Source organism: Podarcis filfolensis, assembly GCF_964270895.1.
Source record: "Podarcis filfolensis genome assembly, chromosome: 2".
In the NCBI taxonomy this organism is placed as follows: domain Eukaryota; kingdom Metazoa; phylum Chordata; class Lepidosauria; order Squamata; family Lacertidae; genus Podarcis; species Podarcis filfolensis.
Window position 1 is genome coordinate 30,126,070 of NC_139605.1, and position 15,440 is coordinate 30,141,509.

General features: G+C 43.4%; 1 protein-coding gene across 3 annotated transcripts in view; it reads right to left on the reverse strand.

Moving 5' to 3' along the window:
* PDZRN3 (PDZ domain containing ring finger 3) overlaps positions 1 to 15,440 on the reverse strand; it is a 185,212-nt gene that overhangs the window by 11,901 nt on the left and 157,871 nt on the right. For all 3 annotated transcript variants that reach the window (XM_083600550.1, XM_083600551.1, XM_083600552.1), the window contains 2 exons: positions 13,196 to 13,449; positions 10,127 to 10,214 (listed from right to left, as the gene is read on the reverse strand). In XM_083600550.1, coding sequence (XP_083456676.1) covers positions 10,127 to 10,214; positions 13,196 to 13,449 — 342 coding nt within the window. The remainder of the gene's footprint in view (positions 1 to 10,126; positions 10,215 to 13,195; positions 13,450 to 15,440) is intronic.

The following is a 15,440-nucleotide window of genomic DNA, read 5'->3' on the forward strand; positions in this document are numbered from 1 at the left end:
GGGGGTGGGATGGATGTTTGGTTGGGCTTGGGGAATTATTTTTTATTTTGATGTTTTTGTAATTTTTACTTTTTTGTTTGTATTGTTTTATTGGGTTTCTTTGTTTGTTTAAGGTGTTATTTTGTTGTTAGGGGGAGGGGTCAGGGCTGCCGGAGGAGTGGGCCCCAGCCCACAAAATGGCTGGGGCATGTTCCACAGGGGGGGATGCACTGGGACAACCGATCTCAGTGATCACGGGTAGGAGGAGGAGTTACGCTAAGACTAGACCATGTCATTACAGAGGGGGCAGGTTTAGTCGTTGTCTGAGGACTATTCCTGCCTCCGGGTCTGGTCTTGACCGGATGGATACTAGAATCAGCAAGGGATACCCACATGACCTGAAGGTGCTGCTGTGCAATGCCAGGTCAATGATTCATAAGACCACTGCCATCCATGACTTGATCATGGATGGAGGACTTGACCTGGCATGTGTAACAGAGACTTGGTTGGATGAAGCAGATGGGCCTGTCCTTGCCGCTGCTTGTCCACCAGGTTTCTCTTACGCACAGCAACCCAGGTCATGTGGGCGGGGAGGGGGGGTTGCAGTGATTTTTAGGAAGTCATTAGTTTGCACCAGGCGTCCTATTGGGAAGACCCAGTTTTCCGAGTGCATGTTCTGGAAGTTGGGCAATAGGGGCAGTACAGGATTCCTTTTGGTGTACCGACCTCCCCGCTGCACCAAGGATTCCCTGCCTGAGCTGCTTCAGGTCGTGGCGGATGTTCTCCTGGAGACACCTAGTTTGGTCGTCCTAGGGGATTTTAACATCCATGCCGACACGACCTTACAAGGGGCCGCTCGGGACTTCGTGGAAAGCATGGCCTCCATGGGGCTGTCCCTGAATAAGTCTGGCCCAACCCATAGCCGCGGACATGCCTTGGACCTGGTGTTTACCTCTATGGATGTTGGTGATCTGACACTAAGTAAAAGCGAAACGAAAGAAGTGCCATGGTCAGATCACTTCCTGGTGCAACTGGACTTCTCTGCGACCCATCCCCTCTGCAGGGAGGTGGGACCAATTCGGATGGTCCGCCCCCGCCACTTAATGGATCCAAATGGTTTCCAGAGAGTGGTAGGGGATGCTTTATCCCATGTTGATGGCCTTTCAGCTGATTCCCTGGTGACCCGCTGGAATGTGGAGCTAACCAGGGCTATTGACTGTTTGGCTCCGAAGCGCCCTCTCCGATTGCATGGAGCCCGGACAGCCCCGTGGTTTTCCACGGATCTGAGGGCAATGAAACAATCGTTGAGACGGCTAGAGCGCCGGTGGCGGATAACTCATTCCGAATCTGACCGGACACAGGTTAGAGCTCAACGTCGAGCCTACCAAGTGGCGATAGCGACGGCGAAGAAGAATTTCTTCGCCGCCTCTATTGCATCTGCAGAAAACAGCAGCAGGAGACTTTTTCAGGTGGTTCACAATTTAGCGGAACCACCTGCAACATCGGGGCCCAGTACGGGCCACATGTTCTCCTGCAATGATTTTGCAAAGTTTTTTGCAGATAAAATCGCTCAGATTCGGGAAGAAGTAGACTCCACCGTGGGAGCAGGGCCGGGGCGGGAGAGTGCTAGAGTTCTGTCTAGTCAAGTTGAGTGGGATCAATTCCAATCTGTTACCTCCGAGGATGTGGACAGGCTGCTTGGACGAGTGAAACCAACCACCTGTCTCTTGGATCCTTGCCCATCCTGGCTTATAAAAGCTAGCCGGGAAGGACTGGGCGATGGGCTTCGTGGGGTGGTGAATGCTTCCCTCCGTGAGGGAGCCTTCCCAGACCCGCTGAAAGAGGCGGTTATTAAACCGCTTCTTAAAAAACCATCTTTAGATGCGGCCACGATGGCCAACTATCGCCCAGTCTCAAATCTTCCATTCTTGGGCAAGGTGATTGAGCGAGCGGTTGCCGAACAACTCCAGGCACGCCTGGAAGAAGCGGACCATTTGGATCCCTTCCAGTCGGGATTCAGGCCTCATCATGGGACTGAAACTGCCTTGGTCGCACTGGTTGATGATCTCCGGCGGGCTAGGGACAAAGGTGAGAGCTGTTTCCTAGTTCTGCTGGATCTCTCAGCGGCGTTTGATACCATCGACCATAACATCCTTCTGGACCGTCTTCAGGGGCTGGGAGCTGGAGGCACTGTCATACAGTGGTTCCGCTCCTTCCTCCTGGGCCGTGTTCAGAAAGTGGTGGTGGGGGATGAGTGTTCAGACCCCTGGGCTCTCACTTGTGGGGTGCCTCAGGGTTCTGTCCTCTCCCCCATGCTTTTCAACATTTACATGCAGCCGCTGGGAGAGATCATCAGGAGGTTTGGGCTGGGTGTTCATCAGTATGCGGATGATACCCAGCTCTACCTCTCTTTTAAATCAGAACCAGTGAGGGCGGTGAAGGTCCTGTGTGAGTGTCTGGAAGCGGTTGGAGGATGGATGGCGGCTAACAGATTGAGGTTGAATCCTGACAAGACAGAAGTACTGTTTTTGGGGGACAGGAGGCGGGCAGGTGTGGAGGATTCCCTGGTCCTGAATGGGGTAACTGTGCCCCTGAAGGACCAGGTGCGCAGCCTGGGAGTCATTTTGGACTCACAGCTGTCCATGGAGGCACAGGTCAAATCTGTGTCCAGGGCAGCTGTTTACCAGCTCCATCTGGTACGTAGGCTGAGACCCTATCTGCCTGCGGACTGTCTCGCCAGAGTGGTGCATGCTCTGGTTATCTCCCGCTTGGACTACTGCAATGCACTCTACGTGGGGCTACCTTTGAAGGTGACTCGGAAACTACAACTAATCCAGAATGCGGCAGCTAGACTGGTGACTGGGGGCGGCCGCCGAGACCGTATAACACCGGTCTTGAAAGACCTACATTGGCTCCCAGTACGTTTCCGAGCACAATTCAAAGTGTTGGTGCTGACCTTTAAAGCCCTAAACGGCCTCGGTCCAGTATACCTGAAGGAGCGTCTCCACCCCCATCATTCTGCCCGGACGCTGAGGTCCAGCGCCGAGGGCCTTCTGGCGGTTCCCTCATTGCGAGAAGCAAAGCTACAGGGAACCAGGCAGAGGGCCTTCTCGGTAGTGGCACCCGCCCTGTGGAACGCCCTTCCAGCAGATGTCAAAGCGATAAACAACTACGTGACATTCAGAAGACATCTTAAGGCAGCCCTGTTCAGGGAAGTTTTTAACGTGTGATATTTTATTGTATTTTTGGTTTTTATGGAAGCCGCCCAGAGTGGCTGGGGAGGCCCAGCCAGATGGGCGGGGTATAAATAATAAATTATTATTATTATTATTATTATTATTTAACAACCAACATTTTTTTTACATAGTCCTTTGGATCTCTGGATAAACTAGACTAAAATGACAGCTTAATACTTCGCAGGATACCTAGCGCCCCAAGTCTTTGGTTACTCACTGCTTAGAACTGCTTTAAGTATTCGACTAAGCTGGCAGTACACAGACAGCGCTGTAATAATGAGCTTGGAAGCCATTTAAAAATTCCCACGTTTGTGAGGCAAAGGGGAAAAACACACCCTGTGTTCCGATTGAAAGAGAGATTGCTGGCTTCTTCCTCCTGGTATTAATGCATTAAAAGTCCTAATAACATAATAGTCTTGCCTCTGAGCATCTCTCAATTTCAACCCGCGGTGCCATTCACTGGGGGAAGACAATAAAACTCACCAATATGAATAATTTATTGGCATGTCTAGATGACAGCTGCCACGATAAGCAATCTCTTGTTATTTACTTGTCAACATGTGTAATTTGTTTTGAAAAAAACAGAGCAGTAAATGTCAGTGACATTTCAGATGGTATTTAAATGATTTTCAATCAATAGGCACTATTGTGAATGGCTCCACACTTTCTCATCGTGCTTTCTTTTGTTACAGAAAGGTTGAACGCATCAGTATAATGGCAGAAGTTTTCCATATTTCTAAGGCTCTGCCATTATTTTTTTTAAAAAAAGAGGATTGAAGCTGATCAATAAGGAAGATTAGATAATGTCAGCCAAGTACAGTTGCTGGGGTCAGTACTTTAGGTTTCATCAAGCAAATGGAAATGAAGTCAGGAAACTCTGGCTCTAATTTATGTTTAGGAAAGTTACTGCCTTTTCCTTTAAAAAACAAAACAAAAACAAATTACAGATCCCTGATCATGGGTGCGATATGTGCCTGGTAAATGGCACCACTCACCATCTTGTCTGCAGCATGGACAGGATAAATCTTTTACCCCTTCTTAATAAGCAGCTAACATTACTTGGAGGGAGGGAGGCAGGGGCTCTTTAGCTTTTGCTTGTAGAAGACTGGGGGGGGCATGATTTGGCCACAGAGTGTCAGACTAGGAGAGCAGGGTTCAAATCCCTACTCAGCAGGTTTTTACATTTTGAAATATGGCAACCCTAATATAAATGCAATTAAAGAATTAAATAAATGGTGGGGCAAAGTCAGGAGTTGGCACTTCTGGGTTTCATTAAATCTTGCCCTCTAAATGTCCTGTAAGTCAGTGATTCCTCTATTACAGTGGTACCTCAGGTTACAAACACCTCGGGTTACAGACTCCGCTAACCCAGAAGTAGTACCTTGGGTTAAGAACTTTACCTCAGGATGAGAATAGAAATCGTGAGCCGGCGGCACAGTGGTAGTGGGAGGCCCCATTAGCTAAAGTGGTACCTCAGGTTAAGAACAGTTTCAGGTTAAGAACAGACCTCCAGAACGAATTAAGTTCTTAACCCGAGGTACCACTGTATATGTATATGATATTGTTGCAAGCCACTCTGGATGCCATAGAAGCCATGTGGCACAGTCAGTTTCTCACTTTGTTTTTACAACATGCAAGAACATATTCTAAGGAGCAGAAGCCTTGCTTCAAAAAGCTAGTTTCCGGTAACTTTAGGCAAGGGCTGTGGCACCAACATGACTCTGCAGAATAATTACTTGTGCATAGTACAATGGAGAATTCATGTATTCTGTATATTCATAGGTACTCCCTCCGCTGCACTCCTGAATTGAAGGAGGTCTGGCTAGATGACCCCTCAGGGTCCCTTCCATCTCTACAATTCTATGTTTATAAGTGAATGGGGGAGCTGTAAGTCTGGAACTCCCATGAAAGCAAGGAATTGTGAGTGTGAGACAAAGCAGCCCTTGGGGCTCCATGATTCAGCTCAACACCCACCAGTCAACTTCTTTTGTCCCCCATTCACTACAGGGAAACTTTAAAAAGTGGCTATAACTTTTTTACTTTTGACAGAATAGATGAAATTTGCAGACATAACAGCCCCTGCAGAGCAGACAAATAGGCCCAGCAGAGGCTTTTGTGTCTGATACCGTTAAAGTTTGGGCTTTTTTTTTTCTTAAGGGAAAATTTATAACTTTTGAATTTGGAGCAGAATTAGATGAACATGAAATGAAAATAAAAATAAAAATCTGATTTTCCAAAATACCTGGGTGAAGACTAAGACAAGCAAGTGGCCTCTCCAATAGTCCCACTCCTCTTAGTCCTGGAACAGCCCACTCTCCCCCATTGTCTTTCACCCAAAGAGAGCCCCACACTCTACCAACACACTGGGTGCCTCCAGACTGCCATTATTTGTGAGAGGGGCTCAAGTGCATACCGTAAATTTAGGTTTGCATAACTGAAATGGATTGCACTGATTTTAACAACCGAATTCAATCCTGCACTGATTTTTTGAATTCTGAGCAACATCAGTATACAGTAAACACAATCTGAATCTAATCTAATCTTAATCATGTGGATCAATCAAGAAATATGTTTTAGGACTCAGATCAAGTTTTATGTTTCAAAGATGCTTTATGTTTTATTTTTCAAAGAAGCTTTAATATTTCATGCTTTTGGCTTTTCATTCTCTAGTATTTCAACAGAGAGCTTGAGCTTTTCAATATGCTTCAAAGCCAGAACGCTTCATTCCACATCTCCTGTTTGGGATATATTGTATGCGGGGAAGCCACTTGAGAAATATCTGAAATACACACACACATCTGAGGAAACCGTACTCAGGCAAATGGTCTTTGTAAAAAATTCCCTTCAGAATAGCCTCAGAGCAGGTGTTTGGTACCTGAATTTTTATGAGTAATTAGATGTAGACTTACCCTTGGGTTCTATCCCCCCAGCCCTGGTTAGAAGTAGAAATAACTGGGATTTGATGCTACCCTAGATATGGTAATTTTGTGTACACAGAAAGAAGAACAGCTGTTTCCTAGCTGCCTATGCCTCAATAAAGTTTTTATGTAATCATAAAGCTTCAAAAGATTTTATGGACATCAACTCTATAAATTTTAAAAGCATCAAAGCAAAGAACATTTTTAATTTTCAGAGAACTTTTTGGAACAGAGTACTTTGCTTAAGCAAAAAACAACAGCACACCCTACAAGTACTAGGGTGTTCATTCCCATTACACAGTATAATTCACGGACCTCTACTTGCTTCTCAAAAAGTAATAACGTATTTTGGTTAACATGGTATGGTGTGCAGATTTTCCATGTATTATGGACCAAGAAATTATACAACTACTATAATAACTTCTACTTGAACAAATAGTGACCGGCACAAAGGCCACAAGTAGAAGTGGGCTTCTTACAGGAGCACAAATAGGACTTGAGTGAACAGTCACTGCAGATATAGTTAGATGTCTCACACCTGGATCCTGAACATCTCTTCACATCAATACATGTGACAGCAGCAACCAACAGCGCCAGAGTAATGTTGTGCATTATGCAATTATAATTTAGAATATGCACAGAGATCCGTTGTAGGCCCACTGAAGCGAAAGGAGGATGTGCAGCCACTGTGAAGGATGATTGTACCCTAATTGTCTTAGAAGTCAGGAATGATCTAAAGAGGATACATATTATAAGTGTCATGAGTAAGCATTAGCATAACTTTTTGAGATGTAGATTACCCTTTTCTTATATAGAGCTCCGATAAAACCAAAGCATGTGCAGATATGAGATCTCTGAAACTGAAATGGATGCAAGACAATTACATAAAATTATTCAGGCCCTACACCAACTGGTGGCAGATAAAGAAAGCTAAACAACCTGAATGCTGAAATATAAGTGCCATTTACAGTGAGACAAGAATACCATAACGTGCTATGATATTATATGCCTGTGGCCATTCATAACACTACGATTTCAAAACAAAAGATAATACTAAATTAGCCTCTGTATACGCAAATGGAAATTTGTGCCCAACAGATTATTATATCGTGTTGCAGACAATCTTCTGTTATAGGGGCAGGTTAAAACTTTAGAAACACGGAGCCAGTCTTTTCAAAATATGTACTTGTATTGGAAATAAAATTCTCTGGAGTAAGTGGGGCTATAAGATAAGGAGCTTGGATGCTTCCCTCAGTTTTGTCAGAAAGCAAATCCTAATGACAGACATCAAATCTGTGTCCAATGGGCTTCCTTGTAGTCAGCAGAGATTTAACTGTAAAAACCAGGATCCCAGAAAGTCAGTTATGTCCAGTTTTGTTGAGCATTTTACATAGACTCATAGACTTGGATGCAGGATTCTTTTGCCCAACGTGGGACTCAAACTCTGAGATGAAGAGGTTCATGCTCTACCAACTGAGCTATCTGAAAAAGCTTATCAGTCACCACTCTTCTTGAAATGAAGCTAAACCACAATTAGGTGCACACTTTTTGCAAATAAATCCCACTGAATTCAGCTAAATTTAGTTTTGAGAAGTCATTCCCAAAATCAGGCTGGTAAGGATGGATTGACCTGTACTTTTACAGCTCTCACATTTTTGTGTGTGTTTGGTGCTCTAGACACATGCTCTAGACAAGGTACATGTTTTAAGGTTCATTTGCAGTAATGCACTTAATGATATCCTACCTCTTAGAAGAATCAGTCACTTTAACTGCTTTTTGTTATCATGGTATCTATTAGGAGATTACTAAACTGTCTGTAAGTGCACCCTTTAACAACCCTACCCTGTATGTTCAAACAACATGGAAATCTACTTGTATTTGTGGTGGCTGCTTTAGAAAGTATGTAGAGGCAATGTTACTTATTTCTTTCCTTGATCATTTTTAAACGGCTTTATGGCTCATATGTACCCACATGTGTACATAAGATATGGGCCCAATTAAAGCTTCAGAATAAGAGATGCAATTTAGAAAACCGTTGATATGCTGCCCTGACATTGTTCTCTTATTATTTTTTGGTTTGAGCTTAAAGAGAGGCTGTGTAATATGCTGGGGGCTGCATTCCTTGTAACACCAGATGCCAGTTTCAGATACTGAACTTAAAGGCCTTCAATGGCCTGTTCTTGGCAGATACTCAATTCTTGTGACTAATATCAGCCTGTACAGATTGCTAGGCAATTCTACTGTGTTTCATTGAATTCTAGCAAGAACTATAGTCATTTACACAGGGGACTTGTTGACTATATCTGTTAAGTCATTAATTGTGAGTTAGGATGGCCATAAAAGCCTAGATGATGGACTGGAATTCAGAGTGTATTTTATGGAGAGAGAGTAGTCCAGGTGGTGTGGTTTGATATTTTACATCCTTTTCAGCATTCTGACTCGAGTCAATGAAAAAGTGCGTCTGCAGTCTGTTTAATACAAATCTGTCAATAAGCAAACAATACAGCTAGAAGCTGCCCGAGTGTTTGTTACACTTTGACCCTTTCCATTGATCTCAGTCTCCCAGGTTTGAAACGATTCTTAAAGGCTTTCAGAGAACGGCTATTTAAGCTGCAAGTGTTTCCTAAATGTTTAGCCAGTACTGTTACACAGCTTTATTATTTTAACAATCTAAGTGCTCTCTTAATGTCAAAATTATAAAATGCAGTGAAATGATTTGAGTTGCACGTGCTATAGTTACTGGCTGGCAAGAGCACATGTGGAAACAGCTGCCAGCTTAACCTGTCTGACACTTTGAGCAGTGGTAGCAGCAACAGTTTGTTGCCCAGCTCCTTTCAGCAATGGTTGCAGACTGCCTGAGTTGAGTTCCCTGTTCTGTAGCAGGGGAGGGCAAAGGAAACACTTCTTTGGATTGCAGTTGTTGCTTTTCAGAAAACCACCTTCTGTGTGTGTAAGGGTTTGTGGGGTAAGAATTCAGCAGGAATGAGCAGTTAATCTGGACCCCTGCTTTGGGATTTTCAAAGTGGTTTGGGGCGGCATTTACCTCAGCATTATCTTCTAGAATGATGAGCCCAAGCGACTTTGTATTCCCCCTTCCTTGTTTATCTGTATGTGTACAGGGTGGGAGCTAGAGGTCTTTTAGTGGGTGGCAGTTTGAGCAAAAGCATGAAGCTGGAGACAGATTAAGCTAGTCATTCTTAAATTTAATTAAACTCCGTGCAGCAAGTTAGTCAAAGCTTGAATTCCATGAGGCAAAAGTGTGACCTCTGGAGTGTGACCAGCCCCATGATTTTGCTCAAACCAAATGAGACACATGGTATTTCTGTAATTTGTCTTTTTAAAATATATTTCATTGCTCTACTTTTGTACTTTTTACTAAACTTATGATTTGAATTTATGTTGTCTAGGATAGCAGGGGAAACATCTTGACTGGGGACTTTGAGAGAACAATAACAAGCCATGGAGGAGAAAGAAGCACTTTGCTGTAAACAAATGGAGGAAAGACATGCTTCTTTCAGATGTAAACATTTCTACAAGAATTAAAAACACACAAAACCCTACAAGCTTCTCTTTGAAATCTACCACAGGTATAAAACTACGCTTTTGATACTGCGTTCCCACATGAAAATCCATGTATGCAAAACTGTAAAAAGTGTATAAATAAAAACCTTATCTCCCCAAATTATTATTCACCCCCTCACAAGTATAACTAGAACAGATAAGGAGAAACCTATGGCTGCTTGTATTATGAGCTGAGGACATGACCTCTAATCCTTTAATTACACAACATATAATTAACTACGTATTAAAATTAGTAAGCACTAATTTCCTGCCGTCTGTACACTGAATTGCAGAGTAAAAAGATTTTCCAATATATTTTGGTAGCATAAGTTCATAATTTGAATGCAGCAGTAGATGCTAAGTCCTTGGCACACGAAAATATAATAAAAATATTTTGTATGTTGAATGGTTGCTTCTAGTTATTACTCATACCTCTAATTCTAGCTCCTCTCTGTCCATTTCTTGATGAATGCCTCCCATATAATCATTTGGGTCATAGTATTCGTGCCCTGATGAATGCCTGGGAAAATAAAGCACAGTTTAGGTTATCACTCCCTATTCTAATTAACATATTAATCCTCCCCCAGCCTCATGGCAGATCATCACTAACATGTCACACATACATCAGGACTGATGCGCTGCAGGTGATCAATGGTGTTGAGGACGTAAGCTCATTAAACAACAGAGAAAACAAATATTTATTTTTTAAAAAAAACTGTCTCGCTGCCTTAACATATTGGCCAACCAGGCAGAGCTGGCCCACTAGAGAGACAGAGGGGAACATTTGTCAAAGACAGGTGGTGGTATGAAAACATGCTGTGGAGCTAAGGCTTGGGGGTGGCATGATGGACCCATGAAGGGGAAAAAATGAGGGCCAGAAGAAGAGGAATGGCAGAATAAGCATTAGCACACACATTTTATTATGCAGGGTAGTGGTCATAGGTTCCCATGTTACACCTGAGCACAGGCTCCACACTTCAACTACTTCCACTGAGAAAACTCAGGGGGGAAACGTACAGGCTGGTTTCCTAGCAACCACCTTTCCACGCGCCCTCTTATCACCTCAGGAACAGGAAAATATGCCAACATCCATCCTCCAATTCCCTCTGCCTCGGAGGTGGAGGGGAACCACAGTGAGCATGTGAGAAAAGAACGGTAACTTAATTAATAATTATTCTTTTTTCTTTTTTTTTTAAAGCTGTCCTCAGAAAAGCAATATGGATACTGCACAATAATAGCATGAGAACATGACCCCCGGTGCCTAATCTCTGACAGAAATTGCACCAATATATCACCTTCCCAATCCCGAGCTTTGTAGCACATGCTCATTTGCCTGATTTCTGATTGTGAAAATAATGTTTTGTCTTTAATAATGATGTAAGTTTTTTTAAAAAAAAAATGGATATATATATTTATATGCAGAGGAAGTGGGCAACCAGGTTTTAATTCCGCTTTCAAAATATGAGAACTTGGGATGATAACTCAGTGAAATTGACTGTCAACAGGTCCACAGTTGTCAAAAAGAAGCAATATATAGTTAACATCTGGAATTCACTTCGTTGGGATATGGAGACGGCTATAGATGATGTTAAAAAGAACTAGGTAAATTCATTAGGCACCATAACAAAAGAAAGCGAGTATCTATGTTCAAGGATTCTATCTTTCTGAATACCAGACGTTGAGGACCATCTTCTCAAGTAGATTGAGGGGCTCCAACATGACATCTTGATGTGCGATGTCGTAAGAAGCCAGGACTCTTGTTTATATATTGATGGGAGAGTTGGGACTCCTCTCTCTCTCTCTCTCTCTCCTTCCATGTAGTGGGATCCCATGCTGTGGGAGGGTACTGACTAGATTTGAAGGTCCCAAGTGACTGTTCTATCTGCATGGGTGATTTATTCACAGAAGTCTCAAGCAGTTGGGATCAGTCTCTGCATGTGATGGGGGCCTAAGCTACCCAGTACTCTACAATTACTGACACTTCACTCTGCTATCAGCCTCCCCCAACTGGGTGCCCTACAGATATTTTGGACTACAGCTCCCATCAGCCACTTCCCAGCACTGTGGAAGGAGTCCAAGGGGGAGTGGCCACATTCTTAGGCTGAAACCATGTTGAAGCAAGAACACTATCCAAAGCTCCATTGGAAGGTCCTTCTTTTATTTCATTGCCAGTGCATGCACAAAAGTGGACGTTGCTTTTTACCACTCATGCACCATCCTATCAGCAATGCCATTGCCAGTTTCTGTGAACAAGATGGGAAGAGTTCCATCACAAATGGCACTCCACATTTGTTGTGGGAGAAAATGATTCCTATACTATCAGTATAGGTGGACTTGCAAATAAGTAAAGGGGTGTGTGTGTGTGTGTGTGTGTGTGTATGTATAACTTGATAGTATAGAAGTTTCAGACTCCCATTAACAGTAATTAAAAATTGATTTTAAAAATTCCTTGACAACATTTTAAAGAAAGATCAGCCCTATAGAACAGCTTATTTGTGTAACATTGCCCCGGGATTATAATAAAAGGTAATTAATACACTGAAAGAGAATGTAGTGGCTCCTAGCAATCTGCAATTTATGGCCACCATGAAAAAACGGATAAGATTGAACAGCAGCCCTGTAAACAGGTAGTAGAGAGCACTGCCAGACACATACGCCATAGTCCAGATTTTAGGGGGAAGACCTGCCGCCCAAAAGGTCCCAGGTCCAATCCTTGGTTTTTCTAGTTGGGAGACCCAAGGCATCAGGCCTGGGAAATTTCTCTGCTGGAGACCCTGGAAAGCCATTGCTGCGGGCCAGAGTTCTAAGGAACTCTTTATTTATCTGTGGGTTCACTCAGCCTTTTTCTCCTCATCTAAAGGCATAGAGACTTGGCATAATTGCGCATGCAAACTTAGAAGTGAGCAGGTAGCCTCAAAGCATTTTATTTTTAAGTGTCTTGTTCATTTGGTTTCCCATTCACAATGCCAATGGGCCTGCAATTTCGCAACAGTCAAAGTTACTGCACTGATTCCACCATTTCGTGAAATTGGTTGAACATGTGGGACACAGACGAAAAAATTGCGGTGCTGAGTGTTCCCTGCCACTGCATTTGCCTAATCCCAGTTTTCCAGTTTTCCTTCCAGCAGTAAGCATTCTGTGGCCATTGAGCATGCTCAGTCCTACTGGGGTCCCTCCCTTCTTCCTTAGAGTGCCCCTGCCTAAATATATATATATATATTTTGTACTTGGTTCCCCCATGTCTGCTGATACCCCCTTCTTGTGTCTGGGCAATGTCGCTTTGGCAATAGCACTCACAGACTGAACATCAGAATTAGAGTGGATGGTTGCATAAAATATTGCAGATATTTCAGTTCTAATGTTTTTGCTCCTGAAAATGGCAGCTTAGATCTTCATAATGGTGTATGGTCGTTGTATATTTTCATCCCAAGTGTATGAAATCTAGCCCCAATGCTTCATTGCTTCAGTGTTTACTGCCTTTTAATGTAGTGAGGTACTTACTCCTCAGGTAAGAGATACGGGTCCAGTACTGAAACTGGTGGGGTAGGTGAACTCATCTTGGTAAGAGCCATGATGTGTTCAAAGGTGATGTCAGTCTGGGTGCCCATATCCACCAGGAGACATTCATGAGAGGGGCTGAAGATTTTGCTGCGCGGCGCTCTCCTCAGGACCTGAACCACGATTGGATCTTTAGCTGTTTTGAAGGCTTCTACTGCTTGGTCATGGGTTGCTTTAGATAAATCTTTTCCATTTACCTGTGGGGGAAGAGGAAGAAAGGTGAGTCTCGTTTATCTAGCGTTCCCTTCATGTAAAACCATTTATGACATGAGCTTCATTTTTGTAAGTGCTACTTGAAAGTAAGGCTGGAGCTCTGGATCACCTAACTCTAACCTGCTGTGCATTAGCAATGAGAAAGAACAGCAAGTAGTTCATAGTGGGTGGTTAAATTTCTGCGGAACAAGCGACCACCTTTTGGCAACTTCAGAAAGTCACAGCCCGATTCACTTCCATCTGAAATCAGTTCAGGGGCAGTGTGGGCGTAAAAGAAAAAGTTCAGGATATTGGACTAAGCTCTTATTGCACTGTTGGGCACATCATCAAAGGCTCATACTTTTAAACTGTATTATCACAGGGGCTTTGTTATAGCTCTGATCTACAGAAGAAGAACATGATACAGGAAGCAAAAGTGGCTACATCCATGAATCCACTAATAAACTCTTCAACTCCCTTCGCAACCTTGGGAATGCATTTCCTGACTGCTGAACACAGGATTTTTAAATATTTAAGGTTATTCCCATCCTCTAAGCTGCTACTTGTAATACTGACTATATAAAAAACAGTTTCCATGGAGCAGAGAATGGGCCTAGAACCATAAGGTGAAGTCCTACTGCTGAAAGTAAGCTGATGGTATTCGGACAAGACAGTAATCTCTGCCATAACTTTAGGCCTTCTGCAGGTCCTTCATCTTGGCATGAATGTTTCCTAAGGCTGCAGTTGTACGGAGGTTGGAGTAAAGCAAAATGCAAAGGTGATTTAGCTGCCTTATACTATGCCCTGCTAGATTTGAGCTGGCGAGGTTCAAGTGAGGAAGAAGGAATGATCCTGCATTCTTCTGTCTGCATGCCTGTTAAAAAATTAATGGTTTTGATGTTTTCCCTCCTTTTGGAAACAAGAGAGAAAAGGGAGGGAGAGGTTTAGACCTGCTCAGAATCCCTCAACCCAGGTGTGAAGGCATGTCAAGATGACTGGGAGGCCTTGGGAGCCATGACATGCCCCTAGGGCACCCATTTTTGGCACCTCCAGTGTAAGAGCAGCAATGTCAATTGGGCCAGAGCTTTGGAAGAGCTAGGTGTGTCAGAGAGGTTGGTTCCAGGGGTGGCACGTCTCATTTCGCCACTTGAGACAAAACAATAAGTACTGCCTTGTCCTGCCACTGTCGACATGGGAGCTGCTTCTCCACCACGAGGGTGCCACCTTGGGGGCTTCCAGCTGCCTGAGGCAGTGGCCTCATCCCACCCAATGGCTGGACTGGCCCTGGTTGACTCCAGCACTGGATCTCTGCTGTGTCTCTGATGCTGGAGGGATTGATCCAATGTACTGTTTGGCCTCTAGGACACACAGCATTGAGAAATGATGTAGAAAGAAAAATAATATTATTCCTACATCATTTAATAATATTCTGTAATAATATATTGACATCTTTTGTGAGCAGCCTGTTTAAACTACTGAAATACTGTTTATTTTAAATATAATCTTATCCTATTTTCAGTTTATTTTCTAAAACGTTCTTCCACACCTATCTTGTCTCTCAAGTCCATTTTGTATAACAAAGCAGTTTGTTTTGCAGATGTTATACACACACTTAATCTTTAGTGTAAATGCACGGAAGAGATATTCACCTGGAGCAGCTAAGTATCACAATCTGCTAAGTACCCTCAGACGTGGCTCAGCCATCTGGATAAAGTGATGTCAACACAACACTCTTGGCTCTACAGCTTTTCCCAATTGATTTTGAAAGGATCTAAGGCTCCTTCCCCCAAATTATTTCCATATGCTTTTTGTCCAGCATGCATTACATGGGTTTCCCCCCTTCTTTGGGATAAACTGAAATCCACTGTGTCATTTTCACTGCAACTTATAGGTAGCCTCAGGCAATCTGTCATACTTGATAAAAATTAATTTGTATCCCCCATCTCTGAAACAAGAAACACCTGCACCAATATTAGTGTAGAAAAGGCCCTTCCAT